The sequence below is a fragment of the Meleagris gallopavo genome, chromosome 1, assembly GCF_000146605.3.
Source record: "Meleagris gallopavo isolate NT-WF06-2002-E0010 breed Aviagen turkey brand Nicholas breeding stock chromosome 1, Turkey_5.1, whole genome shotgun sequence".
Taxonomy (NCBI): domain Eukaryota; kingdom Metazoa; phylum Chordata; class Aves; order Galliformes; family Phasianidae; genus Meleagris; species Meleagris gallopavo.
The window spans coordinates 51,146,934-51,168,750 of record NC_015011.2 but is presented as its reverse complement, the minus strand read 5'-3'; the positions used below and the strand labels follow the sequence as shown (position 1 = coordinate 51,168,750).

The following is a 21,817-nucleotide window of genomic DNA, read 5'->3' as shown; positions in this document are numbered from 1 at the left end:
GAAACCCTGAACTGTTTTGTTTGGAGGGAAGCAGATAGAAAAATTGCAGATCACAATCCTGGCTACTCCTATTATTTAAAATATCTCACTTTAAAGTTTTTTAGAAACAACTGCATATTCAGTGAATCTGTACTTTGTTTTAGTACAAAGTCTATTTGGGGTTAATAATAACTAATCATACCATTGCTAATTGCATGTCATAATAAGAAGTTATTTACCATAAATATCTCCTTTACATGACATTCAGGAGACAGAGTATCTGAATACGGGTAAGAACAGACTAAAGACAGTGCTTGGTATTGGAGTTATATAACTTTATAGAGCAGTGCAAATAAATTCTGTTTTATCATTTTGGGAAGTATTCTGAAGTTTACAGTTAACCTGGAAAACTCTTGTTAAAATGCCACATAGACAAATTCATACTTACATTATGAATTTACTGCAGACAATGTGGAATAACAAACTGAGCAACAGATAAAAAGCTTTAATCATTACTTTTATATTTATGTTAAATTTTCCTTAATTTATTCCAGCTTACTATAACACTTCTACTTTCGTCATTTTCTAACCCTCTTTGTCTCCATTTTAAACATCAGAAATAAAACACAGATCTTGAAGCTAATTAAAAATCTATTTTAGTTCACTCTAAAATATGTCAAGTCTGACTACAAATAATTATTTTCCTTGAGCACTGAGTAATGTACAATCATACAATTCCAGCAGGGAAGCTCATCAGGCTGAGAAGTAAATTAAATAATTTCAAATGTAAGGGTTAATGCAAGAATGTGCTCTCTGAAAATTTTACATCTGCTGTAATCGTAGGTATGCAGAACCACAATAACCACTACTAGAAAAATGTTACAATAATGAAAATAGGGAAAAGAATCTAGTTACATAGAAGGTGTCAAAAAACATGGGGTTCCAAATTGTAAATCTGTCAAGACCCATAAGAATTTACAATGTGCAGTACCATTACTTGGTTTCTAATCTCAAACTGCCTGCCACAGCTAAAGACAGAAGGTAAAGAAGGGAAAATAATCTATTAAAGCAATAGGGGGGAAAAGAAGAAGTTGTATATCTGCTTTTCTACATGAAAAATTTAGAAAATTAGATGTGGCCTTATAGACTTCAAAGGAGATACGTGACTCTGAAACTGAATACTCTGATCAGGCCCTAAATTCACAAAAATTAACTCTGCACATGTATTTGTTCCAGTACTTGTCTTGAACAACCATGTGATCTGAAAGCCCTGCCCTAATGCCTCAACTTGGAATTTCCCCATTTCTCTCATCTTACCCTCTTTTGCTTCAGAAGAAAAGGTTTGTAGCCCTGAACATATTATGACTGTAGATCTGTGTACAGGAGGACCATATGGATTTCATATGGATTTGTCTTGAGCTTGACTCCCATTTCAAGTCTTTGAAATCTGTTAATGGCTGATATCACACTTCAGTCTTATAATTTTTACTATGACACTCTTACACGCAAAATGTGGAACTTTTAAAGTAACACTGTACAAAAAGAGTATAAAATTCTCATATAAAATTAAAATAGTAGCAATCTTCAAGACCTATTGTTATTGGAGTAGGGATAAATAAACACAGACAACTTTGAATATTAAAATCATTACTATCTCGAGAACTTATTGGTGATAATGCTGTTAGTATTTTAAAACTAAGTTGGTCACACTTTAGAAGCAATCAACATATATTGAACATATGGATATTTCCACTATATTTTGATTGTGTAATGTGAACATCTTGTTACTTTTTTAAAGTACAATGAAACGTTCCAGTTAAGTCAGCCAAATTTTAGCTAAAAATGGCTGAGGATTCAGTAAAAAACACTTCATTTTACACTACTGATTTCTAGGAGAAACTGTTTCACTTTAAGACATTAATATTTCAGAAGACATCCTTCAAAAACCACCACTGCTGAGGTCTGGATAGACCACTAGGTAGTAGCCCATAAAATAATGTAACAATGTTTGACAATTATGCAATTACAATTTCTTGTACACTGATCCTTGTTACACTAATTTCAACTTTAACTAAAATTTCACCAAGTGATAGCAGTCCAATCTACTACCTTTTTAACTGCACTAAAACAGGACCCTGAACCATTTTGAGAAACCACTGTGGGAAATTTCTCTGAGAGTTTTCTTAATGTATTCTTTATTCATAAATACTGCTTTTCCATCTCTACGTTTCCCCTTCAGTTGATTAAAATGAGGGGGGTTTTAGATGCTATGGTGCTAAGAAGCACACAAAAGAGTACAAAATGCATGACTGGGAAGTAATGTAGTCAAGTATCTTCTGAAAAGCACTTACGATACGGATACATGTCTACAAGCTATATGCATGTGGAGATAATTAGTTGCTTTGTAACTGTGCTGAAAGCCTGTAATAACACATCTCCTCTTTCACTTATTCATGACATTTCAGAATTCAGATAATATATGATTTTCTTCAAGAACTTAATTTTATGTATGTGAATATTTCAAAGTGTATTTTTTCTTACCTGTAGCAGAGCTGCAAACAAATATACTGCTATGAAGATTGGAGTTAAGGAAGTGTGGCCACTTTTCATTAAATGAATAGTGTACAAGAAAATTAGATGACCAGGAATCACCAGAAGAAGCAGGACTTGGGCTGATTTGTTATTTACTCCTACAATTAAAAAAAATAAATCAAAAAACAAAATTCAGTTAAGCTTTTCAATTTCTATACCATATTCTTTGCCCACAGTTTGGATGGGTGTATGCTCTGCTAGATGAAACACTGTCTGGATGGCTGGGCCCAAAGAGTTGTGGTCAGTGGAGTTAAATCCAGTTGGTCACAAGCAGTGTCCCCCAGGGCTTGGTACTGGGGCTGCTTCTGTTAACATTTTATTAATGATCTTGATGAGGGGATCGAGTGCACCCTCAGTAAGTTTGCAGGTGACACCAAGTTGGGAGGGAGTGTTGATTTGCCAGAGGGTAGAAAGGCATTACAAAGGGACCTGGATAGACTGGATCAATGGGCCAAGGCAAACTGTATGAGTTTCAATAAGGCCAAGTGTCAGGTCCTGCATTTTGGTCACAACAACCCCAGGCAACCCTGCAGGCTAGGGCAGGAGTGGCTGGAAGCTGCCTGATGGAAAGGGACCTTGGTGTACTGATGGACAGTCGGCTGAATATGAGCCAGCAATGTGCCCAGGTGGCCAAGAAGGCCAATGGCATCCTGACATGGTGAGCACGACTAGGGAAGAAATCCTGCCCCTGCACTTGGCACTGGTGAGACTTCACCTCGAGTACTGTGTTCAGTTTTGGGCACCTCAGTTCAGAAAGGACATTGAGGTGCTGAAGCAGGTCCAAAGAAGGGCAACAAGGCTTGTGAAGGGCTTGGAGAATATGCCCTATAAGGAGGCATATGCCCTATGAAGGATCTTGGGCTGTTTAGTCTGGGGAAAAGGAGGGTGAGGGGAGACCTTATTGATCTCTTCCAACACCTGAAAGATGCTTACAGCAGAGTGGTGTTGGTCTCTTCTCACTGGTGACAGGTGACAGGATGAGGGGAAATGGCCTTAAGTTGCACCAGGGTAAGTTTAGGTTGGCTATCAGGAAAAACTTCTTTACAGAAAGGGTTGTTAAGCACTGGAATAGGCTTCCCAGGGAGGTGGTTGAGTCACCATCCTGGATGTGTTTAAAAATCGTTTGGATGTGGTACTCAGGGACATGATCTAGTGTTAGAGTTATGGTAGTATGGTTAAGGTTGTGGTTGGACTTGATGATCTTTAAGGTCTCTTCCAACCTGAATGATTCTACGATTCTATTATTCTTATTGATGTTAATATGGGAAGAAGTTTTGGCATTCCACAGCATTGGCTATTGTGGAACAGCATGTATTATTTTCCACTAAAAACAATCCTTGAAGTTTTCCACACTGGGGGGGAGAGGGAGGAGGAGGGGATGTCATCCCTAATGTACGCTAGCAAAGTCAAGCAAAGCTCTTCCAGAAGAAAGGGCAAGCTGTGTGTTTTCAATCAGTGCATTTCATCCATTTGTGTTTTGTACTTAAGTAATATCGTCTACTTTTTTGGAGCTCCAGTGACCTCCTAGAGCCTTCCTAGCAAAGAGGATGTCTTGGATACCATATTCAAGCCATCTTCAAAAGTATCTCATACGTCTAAAAATTCCACACTATTTTCACATCTGTCCCAATGCATTTCATAAATATTACATTGTAATACATGCAATTAAATGTGAAATTTCTCTACAGTTACTACATTATTAGGAAAGGGGGAAGTATAGGGAAGAAACGAGCTGCAGAGGAAGCATTTGGAAAGAAAATGGCAAATGAGGAATGAAAATAGAGACTAGATTAGCAATGATGCTACAAAAAAAATTTGAAGACTGATTTAAACTCTGGAGTTAAATGACAAAGGCTGGAAGGGAAACAAGAAAAGACAAAAATTCTTCTAAGTGGGTATCGTCAGTGTCCTGCCTGATTGGTCTCTGTCTTTGATGCCAGCCAGAGTTACACTTTTCTCCCTGATGCTCTGTATGCACCACCTCCTGCAAGCTGTTGCTTGTGGTTCTTATGTGTAAATAGCTGCAGGCAATGGAAACTGCCAGTCCTTTACTGCTTTTGAATTGCATTTGAGTCTCTCACTGGGGTTACAGTCATACAGGGAGAAAAAGAGGAAATATAAGACACTAGTTTTAACAATAAAGTGACTAATACATACCTGTACCATAATAGGTTCTGCATGGATAATAGCAACCCTTGGCTTCTTCTGGCAGCTCTCCAGGAATGCTATGCAAATGGAGGTAGGTAGAAATTCTGCTAGCTTGAATAGCTACTAGATTACCACCAATACCTGAAATACAAAATATTGGTATAAAAACTGGTACATTTTCAACTTTTTTTTTTTTTCCCCATTAGTAAGTAAAATTTGTAAAAATTCCCAACCTCCTCTCTGTTTACCACAGTCCCCTAAACATGAAAGTCAAAAAAGTGAAACATCTTCAGAATATGTGTGCTACAGACAGGCTACCACCAATCTCTAATATAGTCAAACTTAGATTTGGTTTACTGTATCACTGAAAATTTGGTTATCTGGAATATTCCAATTGGAAGTTTGGAAATATTGTGATGAGTTTTAATTTGGAGTAAATGCAAAAAATTCCTCCAAGGCATGCAACCTGCTACTTTTGCATAGGTGAAGCTCCATTGTAAGGCTCCTTGTTATTTGGCAATCCCCCTTGGAATAACAGAAGTACTACACTGCTGGATGACTTTCCTAGGTCGATACTGCTGACGTGTATAAATAAGGCAGAGCTGATGCACTCATTACCACAAATACAAATGCAGACTTCACACACATAGGGATGAAAAGGAATTCAAGAGATATTTATCCATTCCCCTTTGCCATATATCTTCTCTGTGACAGCTGTTGATATGATTTCCATTAGGAGAAAAGACTGCTGTGTAACAAATTTCATCTCAATGAAATGAAAATTAAACCAACTTGATATAGCTATGTTACAGAATGGAGTGGCACTAGCATAAAACTCCATTAACTATTACACTTGTAAGTTGCCTGCTTGCATATCAAACATATGCCTTTTTTTTTTTTCCCCATATGCTTTATAGATCTGAGAAGATATGATTAGGTAGAAGTCATGCATATCTTGTTCGTGATTAAGCAGGAGAAAGCCCTTGGTTATTGTAGTTGAACTAATTTGTATATCTGAATCTTGGGGCTTTGGTCTGTCATCACCAGAAGAACCCATCTGCCAAATCTCTTTGGGGACCATAATGTGTTTAGGACAAAGACCTGATCCTAAGAACTTAAAGAAAATTTTCTGCCTCACCGCATCTTAAAGATGATTTTTGCTAGAATCTAACAAAGGAGTAAAACTTCTAAACAAAAGGCTTCAAATAAAAATCAGGAAATAAGGAATTAGAAAGTAGTCAAAGAGTTTGCAGAAAGGACAGTTTATCAAACCTACCTGCCTCTTTCCAGCCAGGAGGTACAGGGAAAAAATGTGAATGTTTATTCAGCCTTTGCAAAGAAAATTACAGTAACAGATATTTTTTTCAGCAAACTACAGAAACTGAGGTAAAATAAGGGATGTATATAAACGATAAAGGGGATTTGAACAAGATAAAAAATGATCTAAGTAGAGCCCAAAGTCTATTTTTTGAATAAGAACAATTATTCTGATACTTCTGACTCATGAGAATAAGGTGAGAAAAGGAAGACAGAAGTTAAATGAAGGATCAGTGCACTACATTTGGATGGGGATCAGATAATTTCTGTGACTGAACTACAGAAAAAACTGTCATGTAAAACTGCATTTAAATAAAGCTACAAAGCTCAGGATGATGCTATATGATGAGAAAATAAGAAAGTTTCTGCTTTAAAAAGAGGGGATAAAAGCTATCTGGGTAATTGCAGGCAGGCTAGAAACTGCAACAACTGATATATTCAATTAGGTACCTCTTCTCTCGCTATCCCCATCTTTTAAAGCATTGTAAGAAGAAATAAAAGATAAAAGAAAATAGAGCTATCTTCCAAGGTATGTTTTGAGGCTTGTAGCAATGAAACTATATATGATGTTGGCACAAAAAACTGACTTCAAGTATTTCCAAGGATGTAGGCAATTTCCTCTTGTGATTGATAATCATCTGCTGTAACAAATTCCGACAAACAGAAATATGATGGATTATCTGGACATCTTTCCCTCATTAACAACAGAAGAAACTGAGAGAAAACAATCAAGGAAAATGGAAATTCAACCATTTGAAATGATAATATATCTGGCTATGTAACAGGGATGTAGACTAATGCACGAGAGAAAGTATGAGATTGGCTGTCAAATGTTTGATGGATAGCTATTCATCCCAAATAGTTTTATAACAATAATTTAGCAAAAGCAATTCCCAAACCCTATTGGGTATGTAGATTTCAGATCACTTATGGTCTGAGTCTCAATAATCTAACATCAGTGTTATAGGGATATTTTTAAACTCAGAGAACCTCACAGGATACACCACTGATAGCTCTCAAATAACCTTATGTGCTTTATGCAGGTGCAGTATAAAAAACTTCTAGAACCCATGGTTCCTGCTCAGTCTCAACCAACTAACAGTATATGATGATGGACAGCAGTCATACCATCCTTTAGTTCTGTCCAACCACTCTTCCTCCTAACTATTTGTGAACATTTGGGCCAATTTCAACCACATCTGACAAAAGGCTTTCTATAAATAACAACTGTCTCCAAGTACAAAGGCTAACCAAAATGAAAGCATGGCTAATCCGAGGTAAATAAAGATTCAAATCCATGTCCTAAGTGAGTCAAGGTAGTAATACAAGCTGTGTATTTCTCAGCATAGGCGTGCCAGCTGCACAGTCAGCACACAGCTTGGAGTGAGGCACGATGCCTCTTGTTCAGCTGGCAGTTAAGTGATACAGAAGATAAATGACGATGTCAAAAGCAAAGGGAGAACAGAGAGTGTTGTGAGAAATAGGTACTGCAAGGACATGAGGCGTCAGAACACTGGCTAGAAGGGTGCTCTAAAAACACAAGATATAAATCAACACAGAATGAGGTTTCATTATTCTGCTGGTCAAAGAATGACCTGAATAAAGCTGTGCTTGCATTAAATGAATCACTTCACTATATACAGAGATATTCAGGGCTTTTATTCAGGCAGTTACTATGCATGTGAAATTATCTCAGCAATATCAGATTAATCAGATCCCTACAAGAAGCAAAAAAAAAACAGATAAAACTGTGTAGGTTGACAAAATGTCAATACACACAATTGATAGCTTCTGAGCATCTCTGAATGCATAAAACTGTAATGTACACAGTAGCTGCTCATGTTATGAAAATCTTTTCAGATGTACCTATAGGCCATTTCCAAGAATATTTAATTGAGAAAATTTATTTTCTGGAAAATAGTATTGTAATCATCATAGCACATAATTCATAACAAAGACTAACTTCCTTAGCTTCTTTTCATTCTCATGAGAACCGTATCACAGAGGAAAATAATTGCTTTGAAAAGTAAAATCCTGTATTTGCATTCAGGATAGCTTGAATACAAGGTGCTACTTTGTACTTCCCCTAAGAATAGACATTGCCTGCTAAAGTGTGAAGGTTGTTATGCTGTCTTACAACGTTAAAAGAAAATTGAAGGCCTCATCATTTTATTGAATCAGTCAAGGGCTAAGCAAGAATAAATACTTCTGAATTTTTTTCACAGCTCTTTTTTCGCATAACAAGCACACAAAACCGTATTTAAAGTAGAGCCAAAACCATGTCATGAATTTGTGAATATGCCTCTGGACATGATTCTACTAATCATTATGTGGAAAAAGGCCTGTCTAATAGGACATTAAAATCAATGGATCTTAAAGAGTATTTCAAAGAAGATCTGTCTCTCTTTACCCACATTAGTGTTTTACAGGTAAAAAAAGATAAGTTAAAGGAAGCAGGACCAATGTTGCTGATGCATCCTAATCTCAGATCATCTAATGTTCTACGTAATACACCAGATTGCTGGGGGTTTTTTTGTGTTGTTTTTTTTTTTGTGTGATTTTTTTTCCACATACATTATACTTCATCCTTTGGGTAACATTGGGAAAACTAGGAGGAGTGGCTGATACACCAGAAGGCAGTGCTGCCATTCGGAGGGACTTGGACAGGCTGGAGAATTGGACTGATAGGAAGTTCAACAAGAGGATATGCAAAGTCCCCCCTGCATCTGGGGATGATCAAGCCCACGCACCAGAACAGGCTGGGAGTCAACTATCTGGAAAGCAGCTGTGTAGAGAAGGACCTGGGGTACTGGAGGGCAAGAAGTCAACCATGACCCAGCAATGCGTCTTCATGGCAAAGGCAGACAGTGGTATTCTGACCTGCTTTAGGAACAGCATCATCATTAGGTGGAAGGAAGTGATGTTTCCCCTTAGCACTGGTGAGTGCTGGGGGACTCATAGGCTCATTTTTAAGAGAAGCCTAAAAGACAACCTTACCCATGCAAACCATTACATTTTAAAACTGAATGGTATTTGTATGATTCAGCTCATAAATAATTTCTTTCCTATGCATAATTTTTAAAGTGTTCCTTGACTGTCAAAAAATGAAAATATTTTGGATCTAGTTGTGATGTGGGAACTAATCATTACTGAAATCTTGTAAAAAATGTATAATATTTAACTATTAAGTATTATATGTAAATGTAAAAATACTTAAAAGAAAGAACTCACATCTATTACAGCATAGATTGTGAAGGTTTGCTTGTACAGACTAGCAACTAAAAAGGAGTAGAACTGTCACCTAGTAATGAATCAGAATTAAATATGCAGAATCAAAATCCTTCTCCTTTTTCATACCAAAATAAGGACTGAACTATTAAGTTCTCATTCAGTATAGGTGTGTTGTAAGACTCTTACATGCTTTCCAATTCAAGATAAAAGCTACTGTGCTACTCAGCCAATTTGCTTTAATACCATAAAGGTATGTTAATATCTTTGTAATTTGCAGAGGAAATTTTCAGAAACTCAACTAAGACAATGATTGGCTTCTAATCAAAGTATTTCTTTGTTGTATGAAAGCTGAGAGTACAACCATCTTATAACAGAGCAAAATACATAAAGTAACTGAAAAAATAAATTTTATTTTTTGAGGAGGAGTGATTTCTGTGTGTTTTCTTTCCACATTCTCATAACTTACAGGAAAAGATCTCTGGAAAGCCTGAAACTCATTCAATTTTCCTACTAATTGTACAATTAAAAAGTATAATTTGGGGAATATATTACATAAGCTTAACTTTCATCTCCAAGCTAACTGACACTCAATAAGTTTTGTGTAAAATTTTCTCATACATGTTTTTAATATTCCTTGATCTTCATTCATTTCCTCCCCATATCAAATGCTCTTGTAATTTGTGCAGCCAAAGAGCAGGAAATATTATAAGCAGTTGGTGTTACCCTTAAAGAGTCTTGTTTCAAACCATACGTAAATGCAAGTTTTTTTATTTGAAGCCTACAAAGTGGTTCTGATTTTCAGGCATATTTGGAATCGATCTGCAGAACCTCCATTCTACAAAATGCATAAAAGTGGAGTGAGATCTACTGAAATGTTGGTTATTATGCAGTAACTCTCACAGTGTTTTGTACAAGCATAGAAGGAATATGAAAAAGGAAGTGGCTTTATCTAGTAACTGCACCTTAGTTCATTTCTTCTGATTATTCTGAAGCATGTAATTGTTTAAAGTACTATCTTTTTCCTGCAAAAAAGGAACTCAGTTACTTGCAAATTGCAGTTCCTGAGCCAAATTTGACATACTGTGATGCTGTGAGAAGATCTGCAAATTTTAACCTTCTCATCCATTGGAAAACATTAAGATCAACTTTTGGTATCTAGGCTGAAGCACAGCCATACTGGGTGTAGTTCTGTTCTTCATAACTACACTACATCAAACACACATCTAAGCCTCAGCTAGAACTGCAAGTATCATGATGGCTAAAACCACAAAATGATTTATTTATTTTCAGAAAGCAGAGTTACAATTTAACCCAGCCAACTACAGAATTAAAAATAATTATTCATCTCAAGAAATGTGTTTAACAAGGGAAAAATGGAAAAATGGTTGTAAAATACTTCTGCCCAGCAGCAGTAAAGTTCACTATAAAATGTCTGTCTGCTTAAGAACTATTTAATATCCTTGGCAAATATTTGTAGTTATTGTTAATAGGAGTAGGAGCCTTTGAGGTTGTTCAAATTCCAGACCAATATTTCTTAAACCAAAAGATACATGGTTCCAAACCATATGTGATGAAAGTGACTTGTCCCACATCTAAGAATACTCAAACCACTTAAATAGGACCATGTCAAAAGTCATTCAATGGCACACACAGGAAGTCTAACACCTGCAGTGCAGGCCATACTGTCCAGGATTTCAAGACACCCAACAACTGGCACTGAAAATACCAGTGACAGTTTGAGATCACCGTTAAATTTATATTATCCTCAAATTTTGGCTGGCATAATCCCAATAGATTAAAATTTTCCCTTCAGGTTTCCCTATAAAATAGGAGCAACAGTCTCTAAAGGAGAAGGAAAAATGTACCTCAAAAGCTTTTTGAGAGGAAAACCCTTCAGCAACTTTCACTGCTTATGCTTACAAGAATTCCAAGGACAGGAAAGCATTCATAGAGAAAGCTTTCAGCAACATTAATATTTTAAAAGTCATCTATTAAGTGGCCTAGCACACCTTTTAGGTTAGTAAATGAGTGTCAACAGATACGCTTTTTTAACTGTAAGATTAGGTTTCTGTTGTTACAGTCTGAGATAATAGCAAAGAACCTCAAATATACGGACACAAGACAATAAACAACTAGCTGATGGTCCAGACATTACTACTTACTGAAGACATTTAAACCTTGAGAACTGGGAAAAGACAGCTTTATGTGTAACAAGTGTGAAAAACCCAAATGAGCCATGGAATAAGGCACCTCTTATGGCCCGGAAAATAATATTCTCAGGCATTGCGCAGCAGTCCAGGAGAGCAAATGTCAAAGGCTGAGCAGCCTTGAAACACAACACATCTATAAAAATTCAGCATTTAGAATAGGGGTGGTGCAATAACCACAGGAATCAGCAGAGAACCACTGTGGAACTGCTACAGCTACAAGTCTGCTGCAGTAGCCCCAGCTTTTCCTCTTTCCACCTGCCTAATTCTTCAAGAATCTTTTGACCTGCCAGCTAATCATCCAGAGCATTTGGCTAGTTCATTTTCTCTCAAGACAGTTCAAAAGAACGTATGTACTATTGCCTTAATTCCATTTATTAACTTATGAAAGAAAATAAGAAATAAAATGGGACATCTAACATTTTCTCCAGAAGTATGTTTATAGCAAGCTGTCACTCCTAGCAGTTAAAATTATTTACTTAAGTCTAATCATTAGCTAAAAATTGTAAAAAGGTAAAATATAAACATGCAGGCAACTCAGGTTTCACAGCCAATTTCTGTGAAAGAAGCCAACCTTGAACAGGATACAGAATTCCACTTACAGCAGCAGTCCATTACTGCTGTAAGGTAAAAGAACATCATCACTGCAACATTTGGAAGGAGCATGAGGCCTTGAGAAAGGCCTGAGTCCTTGAGATCTGTATGCATTGTAGGCAGCAAGACTAGAACAAGCAAGTCTATGGAGGAAATCCAGAACTATTCTGATACTGTACTGGAGCACAGATAGAAGTCTGATGGAAAACAGTACAAAACAATTGCTAGACAGTTGCTTGCATTTGTAATCAATGGATATCATCTAAGAAAGCAGGACCACTGGTAAGAGCTTTGAGTACACCTGACTAACAAGAAAACAGGATCCTCTTCTATATGGAAGTTAATCTATGGAGTAACTAAAGAGGAAGTAACCAAAGAGGACTATTATGAGAAAACTTTCAGATGTAAAGCAGTAAAAGCTGAAGATCAACACAGTTGCTCTGCTCTTTAGATATCTGGAAATCAAAACAAAACAAAAAAAAAGTAAAATGCAAATACTTCTAATTTTAAATGAATATAAAGGACAGGTGCAAGCAAGGGAGCATAAAAACTAAAGAGTAAAAATCAATCTACAGTCAGCAAGGAACAAAAGTGATAATATTGAAATGCTTCATATTTAATACAAAAACAGAAAAAAAGGAAATATAGGACCGTAATGGGAAGGAAGAACAAGCAACATGTTTTATGGAAGATAGAAATACATGATTCCTTTTGTATCCTGTCTTTGTAAGAAATGGTGATGCCTGATCACAAACTTGTTCATATTAAGTCTGTAGTGTCTGAGGATAAATTCAATTTAAGTTTAGAGTGTCCTTAGAGAGCCAGATGAACAATCCATGAATTATCAGTGAACATTTTTGCAAACTGATTATCTTGGAGGTTAGCAAATACCAGAGGGCTGTAATAGGGAAAACAGAAAATGTATCTCTAAGGGCCAAAAAAATATCACCTGGGGAATCTGCATGTCACTGAAATTTATTCCTAGACAAGTACTGGAACAAATTACTAAATAGACAATTTGTAAGCGTTGAGAAGACATAAAAGTGGTAAAACAAGAGCTAACATGAATTTGCCAAAAACTTGCTTCCATCAAAGTAACACAATTTCCTCCTTTAACAAAACAGCTTGCCTAATGGGCACAGAAACAGATAAACTAATTCTTGACTGCAATAAAGGTTAGCAAGATATTTTGATGCTGCCCCATGCCACATTTATATTAGCAACCTCTGGCAATTAGTTACACAGTGGGCAATGTGTTTCAAAACGATAACTCATCATTAATATTAACATTCTGTTATCAAAGATGGTGAGCAAAATTAGTGATTATAATTTATTTAATTGATACCTTAGAAAAAAGTGCCCCTAGAGAATTTGCAAAGGCTAAGCTAAGCTAAGTCAAAGCACTCTGTAAGCCAAAATCAGAAGTTGGAAACATCTCGATAAATGGAGAAATGGTTTTTAAAAATAGCAACGCATTAAAGTGCAAAATAACGTACAAAATCAAATAAAGAAATACAAAAGAGGATAAGAACAGCCAGGCAGCAGTATAGTGGAAAGATATCTGGCTATTATAATTACTGCAAGCTAATTACATATCAATCATGTGATGTTGATGTAAAAACATTTGAAAAATATGCATTTTCATAAAACATTCAGACTAAGTCTAATAAGATATTAGATATTCATACAGAATTTGCCTTGATGTTAACATTACATGTTCAAATTCTAATTCATGGAGTAAATTATCGTCAACACATTCTCACAACTGGAAAGTCCACCACAAACATAGGAACCGATACAAATATTTCTTTAGAAATCTATTTATTTGCCTGTAGTATCTGTCAGCTCTTACACCTACATACGTTGCAAGTAAATATTAAAATACTCTTTTGAAAATTTGCTCCTGAATGTCCAAAAGGAAATCCTTTGAAATAAAATTTTATTTACGTTTTCCTCGGTCAAAACAGTTTCAATATTATATTTGGTAATACTTGTTTATACCTCTACTTACATTTTCATGGTTTCTTAATGCACACTTTAGGTTTCTATTTCTTACATTTAATACTTTAATAGTTGTAAATAGGATCAAGAAGCTCTCCTTGGGAGTTCAAATTAACAATTGTTGACATCAAAATCAAGAATTGCAATGAATATAGCAGATCCTAATTTGCATAACAAACATTTACTGTAACAGACTTTTATCAAACAAAGGTGCATCAATTGCTATATTGAATTATACAGTCCTGCCATGGTCTTACCATTGATTACCGGGGTATAAACAACAATTCCAACCAAGTTTGGATCAGATACAGTTGTGTCCAGAATAAGGCCACCAATACTGAAAGACAAAGTACAATATTTAGAATAAGGCCAACAGACACATTAGTCATTATTACAAAACTATTTTAGTAATCTCATCCTTGTAATATCGCAATTTTCTTCTCAGTTTATCTTACTAACCTTATTTACTGGTCAACCTCATTAACGTGCTACAGTTACTGGCTTAAACATTACAACTGACTATTTTATAACAAAGACAACAGAATTTCATGCAATCGCTCATCTTTTAAGATTCATAGCTTTCATTTAACTAAATCACAGTTTTGATAAGAAGCTGCAAGAGTTGAATAGTTCACCATTTCCTTCATTAGATATGACACACTTCTGCTGAACCATTTCCATAGCATTTTGTTACCTTCTCCACTTGTTCCAAACCATGACTTAACTACGTAACTTCCTAATTTTTGGAAGATTAGCTCCCATATTCTAGAGGCTCCTTAAATGTTTCTTTTAAGCAAAGTTAAACTAGATATATGGAGACAGAGGAGAGCCAACAAGGCAAACCACAACAAACAGACTCACCTGCTTATAATCATGGCAGTTATAACAGGCTCCCATCCTGAATGGAGAACAGTTCTAGTAGCTGGGTGTTTGGCAGCTATGACAATCCCCATAGGAGTCAGAGCCAAAAAAAAGGCACCAACCAAAGGAGATACATAGTAATATGTTTCTGAAAAATAATACAGAAAAATAAATGTTTTGCTCTCCAGACATAGTATAAGTTGTATTCTACATCAAGCAGTTTAGAAATTTTAATAGTCTTTATCACTACTGTTTTCACTACTGCATCAAACGATATGGTTGGTATAACATCTACCTTATGTGATCACTTTCATCCATCCCATCAAGGACAAAACTATCTGTGCAAAGTAGGAACCTTTGAAGAACGTTTCTGTTTGATGCTTAATGATAAAAATGCAATAAAGATGTGGAATATAAAACATTATTTTGTTACACGTCTACTAAAAAAAAAAGGAACTGAACATATTGAAAAAATATATTTTTTTAATATACAAATTCACAGCATATGTAAACCTCCTTCTTGCCAAAGTACAGATAATACGCTAACCTTCCCCAACACAGCACATCTAAAATGATGCAAGCACAAGGTGTAATATTGAAACATTTTTATCGGTAGTTCAGTTGCTTTATAATCCGTCTGCAAGACTGGAAATACACAGCCACAATTCCACTGCCTGCACCCATCCATCGGAACAGCATAATATTTCATAGAAACACAAACAGAAATACCATTAACTGAGTACCATCATAAAACAGAACTAATAATGCAGAGAGCTTTCTCCACAGAAAGAGTAATAAATTTTTCAACTTAGTTCAGTCTTAGAGTCCCCTCCACTCAAAAGCCATCACAGTGATCCAGAACTTCCTAATTCAACAGTGTGGTAAGCAACAGAAAATTTATCTTCATGACAAATATATACACAGTTCGTAAAAACACCTCTTTTTTGCATATATTATTTTATGAGAAATGTGGCAGTGTATTTAATATTAAACACATTTTGTCTACATTTTCAGAATTTAGACAACTCAATGCAAAATATATTTTAGATTAACAGGCTGAAGTAGTGGTGTTTTTATTTGAAGTAATATTGAGCCCCCAATACAAGAAAGACAGGGAGCTGTTGGAGAAGGTCCAGAGGAGAGCCACAAAGATGATCAGAGGGCTGGAGCACCTCCCCTACAAAGACAGGCTGAAGGAGCTGGGCTTGTTCAGCCTGGAGAACAGAAGGCTGCGGGGTGACCTCATTGTGGCCTTCCAATACTTGAAGGGAGCATATAAACAGGAGAGGAGTCAACTCTTTGAAAGGGTAGATAACAGCAGGACAGGGGAAATGGTTTTACATTGAGAGAGGGAAGATTTAGGTTGAATGTCAGGGGGAAGTTCTTTACTATGAGAGTGAGGTGCTGTGACGTGCTGGAACAGGCTGTCCAGAGAGGTTGAGGATGCCCCGTCCCTGGAGGTGTTCAAGGCCAGACTGGATGGGGCCCTGGGCAGCCTGGTCTAGTATTAGATGAGGAGGTTGGTGGCCCTGCGTGTGGCAGGGGGTTTGGAGATTCATGATCCTTGAGATCCCTTCCAACCCAAGCCGTTCTATGATTCTGTGATTCTGAGATGTAGAACACATAAACTCTTCAACAAAGACAAATACCCAGTATATATAAACATATTCCCACCCAAGCATTATGGCTTATTACAAAGCTTGCAAATTCAAGCAATTACTACTTTGATGTTATCTTGGTGGAGGGAGGGATAACAGCTAAAATTACTTCTGAAACACTGCAGTATTTTTAGATGTTACTATCCTTCTGCATTGACTGGTAACAACCTCTGCAGCAGAGCTGGCACAAGAGACTAAGATTCCTATCACTGTGTAAGCTAAAAGGAGAAAGGTATCAGAATGAGAAAGAGACAAAGCCCAAAACAGAAGTAATTTTTCCATTCTTTTTCTAGCTATTTTACAATATATTATATCCTTCCTTTGTAGTGCCTTTTTTTCAGTCTTTTCTTCTCTTTCTATAAGCAAAGAGATGGGCCTAATGTAAAAAACTCTAACTCAAAAGAACATACACATGATACTTTTGTTCTGTCAAACAATAAAAAAGAAGAAAAAAAGTATTCATACAAAGTTCTTGAACTTTCTGTCATGTGGACCGCTGCTTACTGCACAGGTAAATGCATTTAGCAGAGGGTTGTTAGAGTTAGGGTAGTATGGTTGGGTTGTGGTTGGACTTGATGATCTTTAAGGTCTTTTCCAACCTGAGCAATTCTATGATTCTATGATTCTTCCCTCCATTTGAAACAAAGAAAGATCCCTGCGTATACTGCAGTTGGTCACATGGAAAGGCATCATTTATTTTATACCTATTTTCTTAAACCTTTGATACTTCCCTCTTTTTCTCCTTTTAAGAGATGTTATGTTCCTGTTACTTATTCATTTTCTCCCTCTTTGTCTGTTCTCATATGTACCCAAATAGAGGCATTTACATACACCGGAGCCACAGTAACTGATTGAAAGGTCAGAATGAGAAAATAGTTCTAAGATAGGATCCTCTGTTGCAAAACAAACAAAGAAACAAAAAACACTTAGCAGCAGAATAGAGATGTAGTGTTGAGCCTTATCCCAATTATTCACCAGTTTTTGAAGGTCTCACTTGTACACTTGCCCACTGTACTTTTATGAAAGGATTTTTACCAACATAGGAAATTAAAGTTCACAAAAGCATGGTATTAACAGTGTAAAGAACTTGTTAAAACATGTTCATGAGAAAAGGGAGAATATTTAACTATCAGCATCAGTCTCTAAGCCTTGAGAGCTTGTTCAAGAATTACTTGAACAAGTACACTAAAAATAAGCATTCTTCTAATCAACTATGTTGTATAACTCCTTCTTCTGGGAAATAAAAAGAAAAAAAGCACAAAGATAAAAGAGAAACCATTCCAGCAAATGTACAATGATTAGTAACCAAGAGCTACTTAATAAGCAGCTTTTAAATAAATTATGTAAAATAAAAATGTATGTACAAATGTATCATCCTGCCACAGAAATGTTTTATAAGGCGTGGAAAAAAATAAAAAAGCAGAAGACAGTTTTCAGTGTACAATGATTCGTGAACTATGACCAAAATAAATGCAATTTACATGTGCAATGCAGCAGGATTGTACTATTTCAGAAATCAACAAACAGTCAGAAGAAATGGAAGGTTTACAACCCTTAGGAAATGCAATTAACTCATGGCTGATTTTCAACCCTTTTCACTAGGTGAACTCAACAACAGCAGCTACATGAAAAAAAGAAATGCATATCTATACGACAGCTTTTCAATCTACAGTGAGGAAAGCAAAAGTTAGATGAACTTTCAAGAGGGTGAATATATGTTTTATAGTAATTTTTAAAAAGTGTTCAGTGATATTAAAAACAATAAGAAAGAAAATGCAAAAAAAAACCAAGTGTTTTTTACATACGTAAGAGAGGGCTGTCAAGACTACTCGGCAATAGTATAAATTTCCTCTGAGACATCAAGTGAGAGGAGTTATTTTTTTTGGCCTTATTTTAGTGTTTGTACATATTTTACTATGTACAAATGTCTCAATTTTATCATGGAGAAAAATACAGAGAAAAATTTATACCTGACACCTTTGAATGGAAACAGACATAGACCAGATTATAAAAGCTACCCAGTGTTACAAGACTCCTAAGTCCCTTCCTGAAAAGAATACAAGCCAAAGATTGGTTCTCAGGAGTGAGAGATGTTCAAGCTCAAGTCCAGAGATTAGATTTAAACAAAACAAAACAAAACAACAGCAACAAAAATCCTACAAACTTCTGTTATGATAATATACTAGCACTCTATTAGGATTCCCTGGTTAAAAAGTACTAGAGAGAATGATGAATGATAGGCTATCAGCCATGCTCATACTGCTAAAGAGGAAAAAATCAGGTATACATATTAATCAATTTACCCGTTTTAGACTACACAACTAAAATTTACCTAGTTTTTAAGGGAAAGAAGACGTAAAATTCAAGCCAAGGCAGCTGTTCCTTAATTTAACTTTAAATTATACATCTCATCTATTAAGTGTATCTAAAAGTAGAACCATAGAAGCAATTAATAGTTTAGAAACATATCACAGAAACTGTCACAAGTAAGCTATGCTAGAATCCAGCTCCCTGCAAGACCAGAGAAACTACTCAGCTCAATCCAACTCTTAGAAACAGCATGCAGGACTTTCCTTTAGCTATGGGACACTCTACTGGTAGAACAGCTTACTACAAAAATCTTAGGAGACTGTAACCTCCAGATGCATCCCAGTCATATTCAATTCACAGAGAAATAAAAAAATTATTCTACAGTAGCTGGAAAAGGGGAAATGGAATAACTGAGTCCCCTGTTAGGGCTCATTTATCTCCACTTTTGATAACTTTGTAATGTTTAGCTGGTAGATTTTTACATGGGAGATGTAATCCTGCTCAGTCTGCTCTGGTGGCTCTGCTATGGAGTTTGTGACATCTACTAGAGAAATATAAATCCTAAAAATACTCAACAGTTCTTCAATAAAGTTGAGCTGAATAAATAAAGAAGGAGAAAGGAGAGAAAGGAAAAGGTTCCCAACCAAGTCCTTACTGATCTTCAATTATTTTAAGCCCCCATCCCCTCAGTAAACACCGACAGCCATCAATCTTGTCTGGAGAACTCAGATGCACAATATTTATTCCTTATGCAGGTATCTACTGCAATTTACTGCCCAGTGTGGTGCCACTGAAAATAATGCAGCCTCTGGTAGGAATTAGATATGAATTAGAAGTACACTGATTCTGGGATTGGTCAGCCAGGAGAAGAGGAGGTTCAGGGGAGACATCATCGCTCTCTACAGTAAGCTGAAAGGAGGCTGTGGTGAGGTAGGGGTTAGCCTCTTCTCTGAGGTAACAGTGATGGGATCAGAGGGAATGGCCTCAAGTTGCACCACATTTAGGTTTGATATTAGGAAACACTTCTTCTCAGAAAGAGTGGTGATGCACTGGCACAGGCTGCCCAGGAAGGTGGTGGAGTCAAGGTGTTCCAAAACCGTGTGGATGTGGCACTGAGGGACATGGTCAGTGGGCATGGTGGGGATGGGCTGACAGTTGGACTGGATGGTCTTAGAGGTGTTTTCCAACCTTAATGATTCTATGATTCTACTTCAAAGCAAAAACTAGGAATCTGAAAACAATAATGGGAAGAGCACGCTTTGTCTTCTCAATCTACGCATAAGAAGACTTGATAGATACGCGCATGTGTTCACGGCACGCTCTGTAAGGAGAATAGGCGTTAAACGAAGTCCCTCCGTGAGCACGAGTGACAAGGTGCCAAGGGCGAGCCTGGAGCGCCCCCTAGCGGCAACTCCGCCCGCTGCTGGAACGGGGAACACGGACAGAAGGACGCGTTCCTCTGTGCGAAATTCCTTTCCCCTGGCTATGTAAGTACGTAGCAATGTGTCAGAAGGTGTCCTAATGTTATGCAATACGTACAATGCGCACTAATTACGAAGTGCACAAATTTGAATCATAAAGATCAAGACAGTTCAACACCTTCAGTGCAAAGGGACAATTCAACAGGGCTCTGGGAAGTAAATAATTGACACAGTGGGCATGCAAGAAAACTGGATTCTCCCTCCCTGCCTTATCCCTACCAGTCCCAAACAAAAGAGGCTTCTAGGGATAAGTAAACCTAGGAACATACTCACCGAGGCAAGTATAAAGACCCTGACTTATCCATGCTAGAATAGCAAGAGTGATAAGATCTCCAAAGCTTGCTGCTATAGGAGTGGCAACGTTGTCAGGATTAATACCAGTCTTCTTTGATCCAACAATAACTCCAACCATTATTATTCCTAGATTCAAGAAAGAAGAAAGTACAGTAGTGGTATCTACTGTTGTAATCACTTAGGAAATTTCAAGATAATGGCAATTGGAAACCTAGTAATTAAGTCTTTGCTTTTGTCCCTCCCACTTGACTGACTACTGTTTTAAGTTTTAGTCATTTTAAAAAATTAAGTTAGATTTAAAAAGAAAATGACACTAAGCATGCACCAAAAAATCAAGAACCATCTGTATAATGTATTATTTAGCTTACGATTAGAATTAGCAAGACTGAAATTGTATATCAACCATTCCCTGAAGAAAAAACACTCAGCATATTACTTCTACATCCCATTAACTTTAGATGATTGAAATTTTAATGCCTCTACCCTGAAAACAACATTAGATTAAATATCCATGTGTCTGAAATTGTGAAAAATTGATATTACAATTTTCATCTATTTTAGCGAGTAGCATTATTTACTGCAGGCTAAATTAGGAGCTCACTTTCAGAGAAACTGCCTAGAGAATCACATGCCAAGAAATTCTCAACAGGACTGAAATGATCCTATCAGATGTCCAAAGTGCCTGCTTCATGCACAGGAGCTTGATGTTCAGATAGTAATTTCCTGTGCAAACCCATCACCAGACAACACCAAAAGTCTATTTTCATGTCCACCTTATATATGAGAAAGGGAAAAAACACATTAATGTTCCCCAGTTCTCCTGCTGCTCTTAATTCTGTAGCATGATCAAATTCAATGGCTTTGTAGTTACTAAAAAAAAAGTGTAAGCTCTTAATTGAATGCATAACCTTAATAATTTCATAATTTTTGCATAAATAAGGAAGTCAATTTAATAAAAAGGAAGCAACATATTTTACTTGATTTACTAAGACTTCTGATACTGTATTTTTTTAAGAATATTTCAAAGGTAGAGTTGCTCCTTTTTCACCCTTTGCGTCCTCTAAGTACTGCCCTCTATGGTTAAATATTTCCTGACAATTGGCAAGAGAAGTTTAAATCCATCACACTGCGTGGCTCAGGACAG

At 36.5% G+C, this 21,817-nt stretch overlaps 1 protein-coding gene across 1 annotated transcript in view; it reads right to left on the bottom strand.

The window, feature by feature from the left end:
- Positions 1–21,817, bottom strand: part of SLC41A2 (solute carrier family 41 member 2) — a 42,852-nt gene that overhangs the window by 9,919 nt on the left and 11,116 nt on the right. Inside the window, exons 5-9 of the mRNA XM_003202371.3 lie at positions 20,653–20,799; positions 14,931–15,078; positions 14,327–14,406; positions 4,729–4,860; positions 2,521–2,669 (exon numbers count right to left, since the gene is read on the bottom strand). Of these exons, the coding sequence (XP_003202419.1) occupies positions 2,521–2,669; positions 4,729–4,860; positions 14,327–14,406; positions 14,931–15,078; positions 20,653–20,799 (656 nt within the window). The remainder of the gene's footprint in view (positions 1–2,520; positions 2,670–4,728; positions 4,861–14,326; positions 14,407–14,930; positions 15,079–20,652; positions 20,800–21,817) is intronic.